Below are 17,634 nucleotides of genomic sequence, written 5' to 3' on the forward strand. Positions count from 1 at the left end.
GAAAATCAAGGGTATCCCACAAGCACCTAGCAACAGTCCTTACACACAGTAGGCGTTTAATAAGTGTGTTGAACTCATTGAACCTAGAGAATACTAAATAAAAAACCAACCTTAAGAAAGGTCACAAGGCTGCTCAATTTTCAAATGTTAAGCTGTTGAAATAAGAAGGAGGCCTTTTTTCTTTATTCCTTCCCCCCCACCCTCGGCCAGTAGTTCTCTTTATTGTACTCCCTTATAATTGACAGGGAGTTTAGCCCAATCACCTCCACAGATTTCGGGGAGGGGGGCGGACCCTGCAGAACCACGGCTTCTCTAGGAAAGGGGGCGGGTCTCCGTGGCTTCTTAGACCGCGGCATTGTGGCTGCCTGGCAGTCCATCGAACCAATGGAAACGAAAGGACCGGTTTGAATGACCCAATCCCAGGTGGGGAAGAGGTGGGGTCTTGGCCCCCTATAAAATGAGCGGCCAGGGGCGGAGTGGGGTAGAGGGTGGGTTTTTTTTGTGTGTGAGTCAGTGATTGTGTTCAGTGGGACCTTGTGGAGAGCCTCGCCGCTCTCTGTTCGCCCATTCGTCCACCCCCGCCCCGGTCCGGCTCCGGCTTCGTCATGACCACCACCACCACCTTCAAGGGCGTCGACCCCAATGGCAGGAATAGCTCCCGGTAAGCGGAGGAGGAGGAAGAGGAGGAGGATCCCCGGATCGGGGGAGGGGAGGGGAGAGGAAGGGAAGGGAGGGGAAGCCTGAGGCTGGGACCCCTGATCCCGGAGTCCGGCCCGCTCGGCTGTGCTGGAGGGCGTGGGTGGAGCCGTGGGATGCCTCGGGTGGCCGCCGATTTGGGCAGTTGGCCGGCGTCCCGTCCCCCCTGCTTTTCCTCTGGGCTGGCTGAGTGGGTCCCCCCTCCCCTGGGCGATGGAGAAAGAGGGAGCGAGCGCAGGCTCCTTTGTGTGAGGGGCCGAGCAGGCGCTGGCCGCCCCACCCGGCTCACCTGCCGGGACGTGGACTCGGGGCTTGTGGTCCGAATCCCCTGCCCAAGCCGGGCCGGCCTGGGCTTTGTAATGGGGGGGCCGGTGGCCTTCTAGGGGAGGCGGTGGGGAGCTGCTCGAGAACCCCCTCTCCCTCAGCGGTACAGACACATACTCATCAAGTTCAGCCCCGCTCCCAGCCTGAGGTACCTGTCTGCAGTAGCCCGGACTTGTCTCGTCTCGCCCCCCACCCCCAATGCCGAGCTCGGTCTCCCAGCACCCCTCTTCCTGCCCCTCTGCCGGGAGGGTGTTCTAGTGTGTATCCCACTCTCTCCTCGCAGGACTGGATTGGGAAAGGCTTGAGAAAGTAAGTAACCTTCCCGGTGACAAAGGAAGGCTCTCCACCCCACCCACTCTCTCCCCTGTCCAAGCCCACCTGAGAACCAGGGGCCCCAGAGATCCTCTCTGCGGGCCCCCCTTTTGGACATCACCCTTGTACTCCTTACCCTTCCTGCTTTCCCCCTCTAACATTTCTCCGGGGACTTTATCCTCCCCTTTCCCCGCTGCAGTAGCTTCCTGCACTTGGGTGGGGCAGGAGGCACATCCATTGTCTCTTCTGTGGCTCCTCCACCTGGGAAGAAGCCCTTTTGCAGGCCGGGAGGCCGAGTTATCAACTTCTCTTTAACTCTACCTGGTGGTTTTGGGGGAAGTGGAGGTTTATGGTGTCCTGGCGGAAACCCTTTAGGCCCTTCACTTCCTGGAAAGGTTGGTTGGATCCTGGCTTTCTGGAAGGTGTCTACATTGTTTAAGCTAATCGGGTCCTGTGGCTTTAACTGTATTCCAGCCAGCTTGAAAGGAGCATGCTCCCTCTGCTTTGGAGGAGGCTTGCATTCTACTTTGCTTTGAATATTGTTTCAGTTCTCCAGTTGATCACACAACCAGTACTATCTTGGCAAGTAGCTGCTATTGGGGTCCTAGGGAAATGTTACATAGGGAGCCATTTTGTGGGGCGAAGGAGGCAGAGGCATGACAACAGCATTTCATAGGGGCGATTGGAGAGGGGTTAGAGTATTTGAACAAAAAGCAGTGTGAGACACTGGAGTCTTTTCAGGGAGCATCTGGGAATCATATCGTTGATACCACTTTTGAATTCACCTGAAATAAATGTTTATTTTACAATATTAATCAGGTATGGCATGGCTAGCCTTCTTAGTGGGTGGTTGGAGGCAGGGAGAGGGAGAATTTGGAACCCAATTTTTAAAAATGAATATTAAAAACAAATATAAAATCAGAATGGATAAGGCTTTTTTTTTTAAGTAGTAACTAATACTAGTGGTTTATTGGAGAAAGGTGAGAAACATTTAGTAGGTGAAACTGAGAAAGTGCTTGCTGCTTGCCTTGTCATGTTTGAGCTGGAATGTAATTACACACAAATTAACTTTTTGAAAGGGTAGTTTTAGGAAGGAAACCAAGTCTTGGTTTTATATTTCCTTGGAAATGTCTCTTGCTATTTCATCAACTTTCAGCTTAGCTGCCTGAAATGGTTAGAATGAGATCGAACAATGTGAAATTTTTAGTTCACCTTTTGGAATTGATGATAATAGTACATATATCACACAGAAGCTTATAAATACTTTTTTTTTTTTGCAAAACACTTAAGATGTTGAGTTTTATTGAAAGTCTTTATTGTCTAATTAGCATTAATTTACCATGAAGATTATGATTGCCATGATTCATCATGACCCTGTATTATTATTTTTTGCTTTCCCTGTCTTATGTTTCCTGTATTTCCAGAACTTCCTTGTCCCCTCTTTGGCAGATTTGCACAACAAATTAACCTAGTTCTTAACCCAGAGCCTGGGAAGTTTGTTTCTTAAAAATATCTTTAATATAATTTATTTCCTTTGCAATTTTATGTATTTACATTGTTCTGAAAAGGTGTCCATAAGGCTTCACCAGCCTTATGGAGGGGCCCACGACACAAAAAAATTTTAAGAAAATGCTCTACATAACTGTTTGGTTTGAGGTTCTCTTCCTCCTCTCTCCCCATCTTGGTAAAAACAAACTGATTATGAATTTTAAAAAGATAAGGTTGGGGAGTTTTTTTCCCCTCAGAAAATGCATTCTACCACAGATAAATGGGCATAGTGTTAATACTTCCTTAAATGTTTGATCCAGAATTAGTCATAGTTTGTAATATCCAAGGAAAGAACATATTCTACATTTTAAACAGAAGTTATGTGATTAAAAAAATATTTATTTATTAAAATACTTATTTTTAGTTTTCAACATTCATTTCCACAAGATTTTGAGTTACAATTTTTTCTCTCCATCTTTCCCCTGCCCCCACCCCAAAATAGCAAGCCTACTGAATATCCCTTTCTCCAATCTGTTCTCTCTTATATCCTCCCCCATAACCCCCCCCCAAAAAAAGTTGGGGGGGGTTGTTTTTGTTTCTCTTTTTGCTTTTTGGAGGGGGGAAGGCAGGGCAACTAAGGTTAAATGACTTGCCCAAGGTCACACAGCTTGTATTCAGTGTCTGAGGCTGGATTTGAATTGAACTCAGGTCCTCCTGACTCCAGGGCCAGTGCTCTATTAACTGCACCATCTAGCCACCAGTTATTTGATTTTTAAATCTCCTGAATCTTTGTTTGGGGACTTTTCCTATTTACTGCTGTAAATGTCATCAACTACAGCTTACTCTGTTTTGGGAGGCCACGATGTTGGCAGTTGTAGACTGCCAACATATCTTTAGGGTAGCACAAAGCTTTTGCTTTTTAAACTGTTGCTAGACTAAAAAAAAAAAAGACAGCAAAACTCAATGTCAATTCTGAATACATTTATCTACAAATAGTTTACTGTGCCTTCCTTCTTAATTAAAAGAAACTTTCTAACCCTGAGAGTGAAGTGTAGGTGTACTAAGGTTAATTGAGGGGAATAATTCAAGTTGCTTAGCTGATAACATTATAGATTTAGAACTGGAAGAGATTTTATTAGCCCAACCTCATTTTGCATAAGAGAAAACTGAGGCTGAGGTCCTTTTATTCCAAGTCTGGTGCTCCTAATGTATGTGTATGCACCTGCTTTTGTGGCTTACAAAGCGCTTTCCTTAATCACCTCTGTTCATGTATTATCCCCATGTTATTAATGAGGAAACTGACTCCATTGTGACTTGTCCACAGGTGACACAGTTGAGAGTATGGTGTATGTACAGTGGATAAAGTGCTGGGCTTGGAGTCTGCTAGAGTTAAGCTCAGATATCACAGCTGATAATGTTTAGCTGGAGGAGTCTCTTATAATCAACAAGCATATATTAAGTGCCTTTTGTGTGTCAGCTACTAGAGAATAGAAAAAAAGATCAAAGAGTCCTGACCTCAAAGAGCTTATACAGCATTGGAGGATACATCTATTTCTATCTACATATAGATATAGATACACACATACACACAAAATAAATACAAGGTAATTTGTAGGGACAAAGACAGAGCTTCTAGGAGGGATCAGAAGACACATTCTGAAGATGGCACCTGGGGTGATGGAAGCTAAGGATTCTCAGGTAAAAGGTGAGGAAGGGAGTGCATTCCAGGCATGGTAGGGGTGGGTGCAGTCAGGACAAGGGCTTAGACACAGAATATGGGTTGTTTTGTATGAAGAACAGTAACAAGGCCAGTTTGACTGGAAGGGGATGTGTATGAAGGGGAACAATGTATTATGCCTAATAGAGCAGTTCGTATTTGACACTACAGGTAATAGGTAGCCATTTGGAATTCATTGAGCAGGGAAGTAAAATGATTAGATTTGTGCTTTAAGACATTGATTTTGGTAGTTTTATAGAATGTGGATTGGAAAGAGGAGTGTTGAGTCAGGGACACCAGTTAGGAGGTGACAACAGGAGTCCAAGTGAGGGGTCATGATTGCATAGGCAATATATAGGATGGTGATTTTGTGATTTTAACAGGACAGTTTTTAGCTGTTGAGGTAGAATTGACAAAAATTCAGCAAATGGGGTATGTAGGGTCAGGGTTATGAACCTGAGTTACTGGAAGGAGGAAGATACCCTTAATAGAAATAGGGAAGTTTGTATGAGGCTTGGGGGGAGGGGGAAGGAAGAGAAAAAGTTCTGTTTTGGACATGTGGGAAATGGGAAATGTCCAGTAAGTTGTTGGTGATAAAGTAGAGCTCAGGAGGTCTCTAAATTTGGGAACTGTCTGTGGAGAGAAGATAATTAAACCCATAGGAGTTGGTGAATAAACCAAAAAAGTATAGAGAGGGCCCAGGATAGAGCCTTGGAATGTAATCAAATTGAAGAGCTTATATGTTGAATGAAGTAGCAAAGTAGACTAAGAAGGGGGGGGTGGTCAGGGAGATAAGAGAATCTAGAGACCAGTGTCACAAAACCCAGAAAGGAGTTTCCAGGGAGAGAGGATGATTAACAATGTCAAATGTTGCAGAGAAGTCAAGAAGGATGAATCAGATTCCAGATGGATCAGAAGTCCATCAGATTTCACTTGAACTAGGGGGCAGTGTAAGTGTAAATAGCTTTTTCTAGTTTACTTTGAAAGAGAGGAGAGAGATTGTTGGATCTAGTGAAGACTCAGAGGGCAGGAAGAGATTGATTATTAGAAGAATTGTAGGGGGGGCAAATGCTGGAGGATATGTGATCAGGGATATACTTGTTATGGGGTTGGTCTTGTCTCTTCCAGAGACAAGGATTGATTTGGGGATGATGTCCAGGTCTTTTGAGATGGAGAATTGGATAGAAGAAGGAGTTCATGGTAATTGACTCCTCTTGGTAAAGTATGAAGGAAGACTTCATTGTGGGGGGGTTGTGTTGGGAGGCTTGAGAAGAGCTATGGAATAGCTGCTAGTGAGGGAGGAGTAAAGAGGCCTCCTAATTTGGACCAAGGAAATATGTTGAGCAGGATGTAACTGAAGAAAAGAGTTTTGGCCTGAAGGTGCAAGACCCAGGGCCCAAACAGTTAATGCTCTTCTTCCAGAAACCAAAATGGGGAACTAGTACCTCTAAGTGGGAGGCTAGGCAGGGCTTCTTAAACCTGTTCCACTTGTCACAGCTTCAGCACTTCTTAAACTGAGGAGTTGAGATCCCCTATATTAGACATGTCTGTCTTCTACTGTGAGGATAGGAAGTTGTTTCTTTTGTTCCCAGGGACCTTCGATGTTTTTTAGTGATCTCTTCATTTATATTGCTATAGACAGCCATAGTTTTCTTTTGGTTCTGCTTATTTCATTGCATTTGTTCACACTTTTTTTCCTGTGTTTCTCTGTGTTCTTCATTTATTATTCCTTATTGCATAAAAGAATTTTATTTCATTCACCTGCCATTTTTTCCCTAGCATTCCCTAGTTGATGGGCACACTTCATCTGTTTCTACTTCTTTGAGCCCAAAATTTAAGATAACGTATCTTTGCCAGGAAATCGCCAAATAGGGTCTCAGAAAGTCAGACATTATTGAAACCAACAACAACAAACGAAACCATTAGGATTCTAGAAGGAATCCTGGATTCTAAGCATATTCATGATACTTCAGAATAATTTTTAAACTTTTGAACTAAATGTGTTTGCCTTTGTACCTAGTTGCTAATTTTCATTAAAGGTCACAGGCAAGTATTGAGCTTCTTAAATGATGCTGAGATTGAAAATATTACCTTATTTTCTCCCATAATCTGTGCCTCAGTAACTGGTGGAAATTCACTTAATACCATTTTTTCATTTGGTTTCTTGGGAAATAATGATAGATGAACCACTCTGGAGATTAAAATCTATTCCACTCTAAAATCCATTCTTGTAAATCAAGAAGTACAAGCTTCTTTGCAAAAGTGCTCAGCTGTGCCTGGGCGGTTTTAGTCTTCTTGAGAAGCTTTCGTGTTGGTTTACCAAGGCTTCCAACAGATCTTCCATTTGTGATGTGATGTTATCACTTAGAAGTGAGTTTGAACTGTGAGTTCAGTTTTCCTTAGTGGGCCTCTGTACATTTCTTCCTAGGAAAAGTTTTTTTGAAACCCATGTTTTGTTTTGTTTTAATAATTTTAAGACTGTTAGGCTATTGATGAAGCTTTGTTCTTTTATTCTTAGGGTATTGCGTCCTCCAGGTGGCGGGTCTAATTTTACTTTGGGCTTTGATGAGCCTACAGAACAACCAGTGAGAAAGAACAAAATGGCTTCTAATATTTTTGGAACATCTGAAGAAAATCAACCTTCTTGGGCCAAGTCAGCAGGTATTTCTTACTTCAATGAGCTCAGCTTACCTTTCAGAAGTGATATACTCCCTACTTAAACAATCTCTACTGTGTAGTGTTCATGAGGAAAACACTAAGTCTTAGTATAATCAGTAATAAAATAAGAAAGTTTAATTGGTTTTTAGTGAAGATATTGTCCGGAAAGAGTAGACTATCCTTTGAATGAATTGATAAGTTTTTCAAGACTGTTTTGATGTTTTTTTATTTATAATTAATTTATTTTTAGTTTTCAACATTCACTTCCATAAGATTTTGAGTTTTAAATTTTCTCTTCCTCCCTTTACAAGACTGTTAATCCTATAACGGCACTAGGTGGTGTGTTTTTCTTTTTAGTTATTACATTCTTAGATTCTAAGGCTTACTCTTATTTTTAGGGGCTCAGTCTAGTAGGGATAATTCTGAACCATCTGGACTCCAAAGAAGAAACTCTTCTGAAGCTGGTCCTGGAGAGTTTATAAGTCCAAAGGTTAGTATGCCACATTGTAATGCAAAAAGAATGCTTTGGGATAAAAAAAAAAAAGCAATAGCTAACACCTGCGCAGTGTATTAAGATGTATAAATTGCTTTACATATCTCACCCCAAGCAGCTTCATGTGACACTATTTCTATGGAAGGAGTAATCCACACATGAGAATCAAGACCCTTGGCTTAGAGGCTGAGCTTAACATCTACTTGAACTTCTCTCTTAAACCAAAAATTACTTTTGTTCTCTTATATTTAACTATAGTGCTTTAGAGTTGTAGACTCTGTCCAACTCACTCGCTTTACTGATGAGGAAATTGAGGTCTAGAATAAAGTTGTAGCTTCACCAAAACTTCACACTAAAGTAACAAAACTGGAGCTGGAAACTAGGTTTCTGAGGTGTGATGCTCAGATCTGGTGGCTACCATTTCATATAGAATTTGAGGAAAGCTAGTTTAATATTTTGGCAAATTATTCCTAATTATCTGATCAGGTCTTAACCCTCACTAGACTATTAAAGATACAATGTGCTTGTCTGTTTTAGCTAAACAGTGATATACATGACAAGAAACACCTCAAAAAATTGAATCTCTATTCTTTTACTACTTAAAAATTGTCAAAAGTGCTCAGATCATTGTTAGATCATTGTTGAGGAAGTTGAATCTGCAGGGGCTTCCTCATTGGGCTAGGTCAATCAACAAGCATTTCTTTAGGTAACTTCTAAGGTCCCCTTCTCTTCTAAATCTATGCTTCTGTAATTTTCAGGGGATTTGGAATTGATATACTAGATTCTTTCAAGGGTTTGGGATAAGTGGGTTTCATATTCTGATAAAGAGTTCAAGTTTTTAAAAACAAACAAACCAAAATCGACCAACCCACAACTAAGTGACTGTGAGCCACAATATTAACTTGATGTTGAGATTGTTCATAGAATTATTTCTTTCACTTTCAGTTTCGTGCTTTTTTTTTTTTAGTTAAAAGGTAGAAGTTATTTATCACGTGAATGTACACAATCATAATGTCTCAAGCTGAAAAAATAAAAGAATTTTTAAGAAGGTAAAAGGGAGGGGGTGGCTAGGTGTCGCAGTGAACAGGGCACCAGCCCTGAAATCAGGAGGACCTGAGTTCAAATACAGCCTCAGATACTTAACTCTTACTAGCCATGTGACCTTGGGCAAGTCAACCCCAATTCCCCTCCACAAAGCAAAAAAAAAAAAAAAAGGTAAAAGGGAATACACATATACACATACACACACATAATATATGTACTAATATGTAATATATCTCAGACTACCTCAGTCAAAGATTAGGACTGAACAAGTTTAAAAAGCTTTTGACATACCTAGATTTTTCTTTACTGTGCTTCATTTTGTCTCCTGTGCAAATATAAATTTATTAGGAGCCATTAAAGATAAAAATCTTAAAATAGAAATTTCCCCTTGAGTTGATTTGTAGATTTCATGATACAGTTTTTAACAAGAACTGAAATACCAATATCTTTATCATTCTGGCTAGCTTTCTTTTATGCCAAAACTCAGTTGGATATTAGGTTGAAAAGATTTTTGTAACCACTGTCTCTGTTAAGCAGCCTCTAAGTGAAACAGAAATTATAAGTCTCTGGCTGCTGGGTTCACATGTTGTATCTGTGTTGTCAAGTGTTGGATACAAAATCTTATTTTTCCTTTCCTTTCTTTCCCTTTGTAGGGAGAAGGTGATATACATGGTGAGTACTACTAGTTTGTTTTCAGCTTTATATATGGTTTTATAACAAATAGTTTCAGACCAACTTGTTTTGGAAAAAATGAGGGTGGTAGACTGTATGTTGGGTATGAAATTGGATCCTGCTGTAATTGATAAAGTGAGTTAAATGTATTAACAGTGAGAAGAAAAATACTAGGGGCTGACTCAGTGTATCCTATTAAGCACCTACTATGGACCAGGAACTGTGCTCAGTTGTGCCCAGCTTTGAAAGTATTATACCAAGACATCTCATGTCTTAATCAGCAAGCTTTCATTAAAAAACATGCAACAAACCCCACAAACAAACAAAAAAAACCAACAACCTCCCTTTCCCCATTCAAATCCACAAATCCTGAAATTGAGATTACCTTTGTCTTTGTCATACTTAGTGAGAGTGTTCCTGTAGATAACTATAGGTATGTCTGGCTTCTCAAGTTCAGTAAACAATCTTTTAAGGCATAGTGTGCACAGGACTTTTGTAATTATTCAGTAAGAAAGAGAATTTTACTTACTATTTCATGAATGCTGACCTTTAGAGGTTGGTTCTAGGTACATAAATTGAAAGCTAATTTGATAAATGTCAAATCTATGGTTGTGATGAGAGGAATACAAATGTCAATTAGTATTGATGATTTTAAAAATAACTAATCTCAGAGTGATATAAAGGTCTCAGAGTCTGATATATATATATGCCTTTTCTTGGTCGAGTCACTGCTATATACATTTCTTACTTTGAGACTGAAACTTCTGGAGAACAAAATAATAATCTGCTCAAGCACATCCGCTCAAGTCTTTGGTAAAGAATCAAGTCAGTTCTTTAAATTTGAGTACTATTTGAATTCTCTGGAACCATTCTTGGAAAAAAAAAGCCATTTCTTTATTGGTCCAAAAATTTGCTTGCATGATTTAAGGTGAAGACTGTCCTTCTGGTGACTGATTGCTTTAGTGATCTTGACTAAGAAAAAACAATAGACTGTTGTTCTTATAATAGCATTTAAGTACCTACACACTTAAATGTTATTATAAACTGAAATACTGCTGTGAGAATTCTAGTCCTCATTTAGGACCAGTATTGTGGTATCTCTCCTTTGGCTGCAAAAAGACAAGTACTTAACTAAATAGTGTAAAATCTAGCCTTTTAAATATTATCTTTGTATGTAAAGAAGTGGTAGAAAAAATGTTATTTCTATTGCTTTAGATCAGATTTATATTTCTTTTGATAGTTCAACTTATTCCTTCTGTATAGTTTTGTGGAAGTTTTTGCTATAAAAACATACCAGGACATGACATTTAGTATGACATTGTCCACATGGGTCTTTGTTATAGATGGGGTTTTTATAACTGTCTTTCTGGTGATTACAGTAACTAAACTTCCTTGCAAAGAATCCTAAATTGATCAATATTAGCTGAAATCCCTGCTATGGTAGAAGTATATCATAGGGAAGCTCCAATGGTAATATGACTTTTTGGTATCATTTATTATTATTTACATATTAAAACCCATTCAAGTAATATATTTCTCTTGGTTAGCATATTTTTGGCATAGTACTTTAAACTCTTAATACACTGGCTTAGCTAATCTGGTACCCTCTACCATCATCATAATCATAGTTGACATTTATATTACACTTAAGGTTTACAGAATATGACTAACTTGTGATCCTTCTTAGCTACAGAGCATGGAATAATCTGTGATTGTATTTATTAAAAATGTTTTGGTTATGCAAGCCCTTTTAAACTCCTCACCAGTCTAGCTTTACTTTCCCCCTAGTTTACTATTCTTCTCTCTCTACCCCTTTCTTGTAGGTAAATTATATGTGGGACTACATGGAAAGTTAGTTTTTTTTTCTTTATGCTCATATGGCATAAATCCCCTAAACATTCCAAGCTCCTATATTTTCCATTTCCATTGAAATGTATGTTCCAACTCTGCCTGTGAAAATAGCTCTTATGCTATCTGAACTCTGAGAGTCAATTAGTTAGGGCTATCTTCTTTTCAGAAATTTCTTACAAACTACTTTAATCATTATATACTTCCCCTTATACTGTTTTCCATCCTTTGGTTGAACATGAAAAAAAAGTGACTTGTAATGTTTAAAGTAATAATTTCTATCTGTGGTCTCTTTAAGAGAATGTACATTGGTCTCTTGAGTGATTTAGACATTGATTTGGCCTTCAAATAGAACAGATGGTTGAGTTTCTTCTAAATCTAGGATTCAGTGGACTTTATAATCTCTTCTCAACCCCCTTCTTTCTCCCACCCCTCCCCCAGGTCTTTATACACACTTATTATTAGTGTGCTAGAGAAGAAAGTAAGTAGAATTTCCAGTTGGTTAAATAAACACTTAGATTCCCAAGGTTTGTTCCTAAATCTTATGTGGGACATTGGTTCTATCTTTATAAAGACCATGTTCTTCTTTTGATATAAAACAGACATAAGTATGACTGGGGGGAGAAATAAGTGATGTGTTCCAAAACTGACCTAAGGAATTGAAAGCTGCCATTGTAGAATTGTAGATTGATTCACTGTGCTTCAGATGTATTCATTAACTGCAATCCAAACAAACAATGAAGTATTGAACATGAACCAATTAACTCAGACTTTCAAAAGTTCTTTATAGTGCTGAGTGGATAGGAAATGTCAGATCAACTTGAGGATAACATCTTGAATTGAGAAACTATCTGGCTTTACCCCAAAATCATGACTTTTTAAAACATACGAAATTCGGTACATAAATTCCAAAAACTTTTCCATTTTGCTTTCACTCTGAACTGTCTTCTCTTCTGTTAGTTTGTAAAAAAAGAAAATGCTTCCTTGATGCTTTTCTTTCTTTTTTGACATTGTTATTACTACACCTACCCCCCAATTTTTTTTATCAGTTTTCCCACTCCTGACACATAAATTTTGTAACAAGATAACATAGTTATTCAAGACAGAGATTTTCCATATGCAAAAATATGGGCCTGTCTCATTCTTCACCTCTCTGTCCTCAGGTTTCTCTGAGAGGTCATAGGCAAGACCCCTCTCCACCAAAAAAAACAAAAAACAAACCCAAGAAAAATAATGAAAGTTAAAAAAAAAAAACTATGCTTCCATCTGCATTCAGATTCCATCAGTTCTTTCTTTCTTTCTTTCTTTTTTTTTAAAGCAATCGGAGTTAAGTAACTTGCTCAAGGTTACACAGCCAGGTGTTTCTGGGTGGGTGCTAAGTGTCTGAGCCCAGATTCGATCCACAAGTCATCCCGACAGTGGAGCCAGTGCTCTTACTCAGTTGTGCTACTTGGCCGCCCCCATCAGGTCTTCCTTTAGAGGTGGAAAGCATTTTTCATCAAAAGCCCTTTGGAATTGTCTTAGGTCTTTGTATTGCTGAGAATAGCTAATAAGTTATTCAGAGTTAATCATCTTACAATATTAGTGTTACTGTGTACAATGTTCTGATTTTGTTCACTTTGTATCAATTCATGTAAGTTTGCAAAGTTTTTCTTAAACCATCCTGCTTGACATTTCTTATAGCACAATAGTATTCTGTCACAATCCTGTGCTATAATGTGTCCAGCCATTCCCCAATTGATGGGCACCTCATCAGTTTCCAATTCTTTGCCACCACAAAAAGAGCTGCTATAAATATTTTTGTGCGTATGGGTCTTTTTCCTTTTTTTTGGATCTCTTTGGAATACAGACCTAGTAGTGGTATTTCTGGGTCAAAGGGTATGCAATTTTATTGTCCTTTGGGTATAGTTCCAAATTGTTCTCTAGAATGGTTGATTCAGTTCACAATACTACCGTGTTTCCCCGATAATAAGACACTGTCTTATTATTTTTTTTTTGGACAGAAAAACACCAGAGGGCGTATTTTCAGGGGAGGGCTTATTTTAATGAACATTGACAGCAATTTTAATAAACAGGTAAATGTGAACAAAAAAATGTACCTTTATTCAATAAGCAAATCACTGGGGAAGAACAGGATGACGTGCTCACTGCTGCAGCTCTGATTGGATGCAACTCGGAGTGCAGCGTGCGTTTCACCGGGGGGGGGGGGGGGGTGGGGGCGGACGGTGCATACAGAGGGTACCGTAATGTAGCGTGTAGCGCAGGGGATCATCTTCACTACAGTAGCAATCTCAATAGGGCTTATTTTAGAGGAATCTTACACAGTAAGGGGAGGGCTTATTTTCGGGATAGGTCTTATTATCGGGGAAACACGGTACCAAGAGTGTACTAGTGTCCCAAGTTTCCTGTATCCCCTCCAACATTTGTCATAATCCTTTTCTGTCATATTAGCCAATCTGATAGGTTTGAAGTGGCATCTCAGTTGTTTTAATTTGCATTTTTCTAAACCAGTTGTGATTTAGAACACTATTTTATTTTTTTTTAGTAAGAGCGTGCTTTAATGTCCCAGTTTCTTAGAGTTTGTAGGGAAACCATTTTCCCCACATTGATAAGACTATGGAGGTAAGTTTTTTATTAGCTACTCTTTTCAAGGCAATAATTTAAATCTTCACTTTTTACTATGAGTTTCCTGGCTAAATTAAAGCATCAATCCTGATTATAAGTGACTTAGTACTAAAAAAGCTTCTAACAGACTTGATAGTTTGGAAAGCTTTTCTGTATCCTTTGGTGTGGGGCAGGACTGCAGCTCCTCCTTTCCTTGACACTCACCAAGAATCAGGGTACCTTTGGAGAAAACACTCAACTGCCCTGCTCCTGATTTACCATCTCCATAAGATGAGGACACGTGTGATGATCCTAAGGTCTTTAACAGCTCTGACTAGAAACCGTTCTGTAACTACTTATTTCATTTGATTAAATTTTATTGGACTTTTGTGTGCACGTTTTTTAAAGGTATATTTCTACTGAAGCAAAGCACAACTTGTATTGATGAGTTTGCCTCCATATTTCATACCTTGCATTGATGTAGTGCCTATCCTTGAATTTTAGCTGGAAAATTTGTCCACAGTTTTGGGAGTTACTTCACCTAGAAAGATATAGTGAAGAAGTCTGATGTATTTTATATCTTTAAGATTTTTAAAATTCTTTCATGGTTGTCTTGATTTGTTAAACATGAGCTGAATTAACCCGTTTTGACCTTACGATTTGTTTTATACAAAAATGAGTTGCTAGAGTTAATCTTTCAAAATCACTTAGGGTATGAAACTAAAGTATGTATGATCAAACAGTGAAATCAGCCTTTGCTGGAGTGAAAAATTAAAAAGCATATTGTATATCATAGTAATTTCTAACACTTCTGAGTTCATTTAGCTGTTTTTAAAAAAGCAAAACACGCCAATAAAGATACTAGATTATGCAGAAATGAGGATTTGTGTTTCTTTTAGACTATTCTCTATAGTGGGATGAATTTCTATCATAGGCGACTGTTTCTTTAAGGATAGCTCCTAATTGGGAGTTAACCAAACTGCCCATTTAACTTCCTGATATTAAGCAAACGTCTAAACTTGGAAAATGACTTACACTATGAAATTAAAAGGCAAATAGAAATGGCATTGGAACTTGTATTGTCTAACACCCAGGGTGGGGAGCCTGTTGCCCTTTGACTGAATCCAAATGTCACTAGGTTGTTTGGATTCAGTTAAAGCAGCACACTTGAGGACCTGGAGGGCCACATGTGGCCTTGAGGCCCAAGGTTCCCCACCCTTGGTGTAACACTTATGCATCCAAAATGACATTTTTTCAAGGGAATAAAAAAGGGAGGTCTGGGAGGTAGAAAAGGGAGGACTGTCTAACTTGATTTTTTTATCATGCTAGAAAATGTGGAGGCAGACTTACAAGTTGACCTGGGACAGAATGAAGAGAAATCTGTGCCTGCTGCACCTGTTCCCAGTCCAGTTGCATCAGCACCAGCACCATCCAGAAGAAATCCACCTGGTGGCAAGTCCAGCTTAGTCCTTGGTTAAATATGACTTTTTTTTCCTCCCCTCCATGCTTGTGAACTGCACAACTTGAGCCTGACTGTACATCTCTTTAAAATTTCTTTCATTAAAAAAGCACTTTATGTACTACTGCCTTTTTTTTTTTTAAAGAACAAGTAATCCCCCCATTTGTCCAGGTCTGCAGGCCATGGCACGAGTGTTCTCTATAGTAGACTGCTGAGGGAACACTCTATGAAGCTTAGTGATATGTTTTCAAGAACTAAAAACCCAGTTCTAAATGTGTTAGAGAGTTTTTTGTACCTAGGTGGTTTTTTAAACTCCATTTTTGATCAACCTTACTGATCAATTTAGGCTCAATAAATTCGTGTAAACAGTCGAAGGTACAGTTCTTCTCAGGCCCTGAAACACAAAGTTGACTTTATCCACCACTGTCTCTTTGGTTTCAATCTAATTTATCCTGTAAATATCCTTTGCTACAAGCATCCACACTTTTTTGTGCCATACAAACCTGTAAAGAGCCCTGGGCCTCATATGCCTTGCTGACTGGAAAGCAGAGAAACTGTCTTTAGGTTTTGAAGACAGGAATTAAACCTGGTGTAAAATTGATGTCTGACAAGCTGAGCCTAAGACTGGGGAAGGAGTTGAGTGTCCCAATTGAATTTAACTGGATTCAGAAACAGAGCAAGGGGAGTGAATCATTCAGAAAGTGAGTGTTCATCAAGGAATACCTGCAGGGGTATTTTTCCTATAAAATAACTCAGTGCTGTGTGCATGATCATGCTGGTGCTTGACCATGAAGTGAAAGTCTCATCTTTAACATGTGTTGTAATTTCATTAATCTGGGCTGTTTAAAGTAAACAACAGAGAAGTTTTGAAGTGCTGTGTCCTGTGTTTGTTTTTTTTGGTTGGGGAGGGGGCAGGAGAAGCAGATTTTTATTCTTCTGTTTTGTATTTTTTCCTTGAACCTATGAATTATTCATTTCTTCAGTTATTTTTACAACTTGCACTTGGGTTTGCCTCCATGGTTTTAACTTTTTTTAAGAAATGGCAGAATTAAAAGACAAGTAAAGATTTGCTATCTCCAGAAAGGAGACAGTGGAAGAGTGTGGATAATACTTGGCTAGTAGAATCCAATGGAATCAAATGCTTACTCTCTGAAACATTTTTATCAGACCTGCTGGACAAACATTTCTCTTGATATCTGTGTGTCACAATGATGACTATAGCTGAAGGCCAGAAAGTAGAGAAACAAAAGGCTTGGGCCAGTCAAAGGCTGGATCATTCGTTAACCACTGAATGATGGAAAGTGACCAGAATTAAGATCTAATAAAATTATGTTTATAGCTGGTCTTAATTTGGTCTGCAAGACTACAGTTAAGAAAGGAAGAAGGGCCGCTAGGTGTAGAAGTGAATAGAGCACTTGGAGTGCCCCCTGGAGTCAGGAGGACCTGGGTTCAAATGTGGCCTCAGACACTTGACACTTAACTAGCTGTGTGTCCTTGGGTAAGTCACGTAACCCCAATTGCCCTGCCTTCTCCACTACCCCCAAAAAAAAGGAAGAGAGAAAGGAGAGGAGAGGAAGACAATGCTTTTAGCGTTAGGTGGATTAGGTATCAAAGTGGTTAGAGTGCCAGGCCTGGAGTCAGAAGACCTATGTTCAAATCCAGCATCAGACCCTAGCTATGTGACCCTGGCAAAAATCACACAACCCTGTTTGCCTCAGTTTTTTCATCTATAAAATGAGCTGGAGAAGGAAATGGCATATCACTCCAGTATCTTTGCGAGGAAAACCCTAAATGGAGTCACAAAGAGTTGGACACAACTGAACAACTAAACAATAAACTACTATTGGAAATTTTTATATGACTTGGAGGTAGCTAGATAAGCCACCCAAATTTTAGTTTAGCACAAGAGACTTATCTTCGAGGGTTTGGGACTTATACTTATTCTTGGCTCTAGGTTTCTTGCCTTGCCTGAAGAATGCTTATTTGGAAGAATGTCTCATCAAGTACTGACCACATTTCTTTTCTTGCAGCCACTGCAAAACATTTTATTTGATAAAGTGAAACTATAATTTTCACCTTCTTTTGTATCCACCTTTAACCAAATCAGGCTGAGTCAGACGGTGTTAGCTTACATTTTAAGAAACTGATAATAGATTAATCTTTATGCATGCAAAAATGTGATATCTCTGATCCTAAAAAGGACTCTGCTGTAAAAGGCTGTACCAAGGCTCCCCCTCCCTATGCCTATCCTCCCAGACACTACGGGCAGGGCTAATTTCCACGAAGACTTTAAATTTATGAGCATTACAGTCTGGTTAC

General features: G+C 39.4%; 1 protein-coding gene across 3 annotated transcripts; it reads left to right on the top strand.

Annotated features, from left to right (window-relative positions):
• The first annotated feature begins 449 nt into the window (after window positions 1–449).
• On the top strand, window positions 450–16,186 carry JPT1 (Jupiter microtubule associated homolog 1). Of its 3 annotated transcripts, none has more exons than XM_069076456.1 (5): window positions 450–661; window positions 7,056–7,198; window positions 7,594–7,685; window positions 9,386–9,404; window positions 15,186–16,186. In XM_069076456.1, the coding sequence occupies exons 1-5, from the start codon at window positions 606–608 to the stop codon at window positions 15,332–15,334; spliced, it is 459 nt and encodes a 152-aa protein (XP_068932557.1). In that variant the 5' UTR covers window positions 450–605; the 3' UTR covers window positions 15,335–16,186. The 3 variants fall into 3 exon arrangements, with proteins under 3 accessions (XP_068932557.1, XP_068932558.1, XP_068932559.1); XM_069076457.1 differs by lacking the exon at window positions 15,186–16,186 and adding an exon at window positions 14,051–14,145; XM_069076458.1 differs by lacking the exon at window positions 450–661 and adding an exon at window positions 1,311–1,329.
• The last annotated feature ends 1,448 nt before the right edge of the window (window positions 16,187–17,634 follow it).

This window comes from Petaurus breviceps, unplaced genomic scaffold, assembly GCF_028583685.1.
Source record: "Petaurus breviceps papuanus isolate PSGF00001 unplaced genomic scaffold, PetGlider_PUasm1.0 90925, whole genome shotgun sequence".
Lineage (NCBI taxonomy): Eukaryota > Metazoa > Chordata > Mammalia > Diprotodontia > Petauridae > Petaurus > Petaurus breviceps.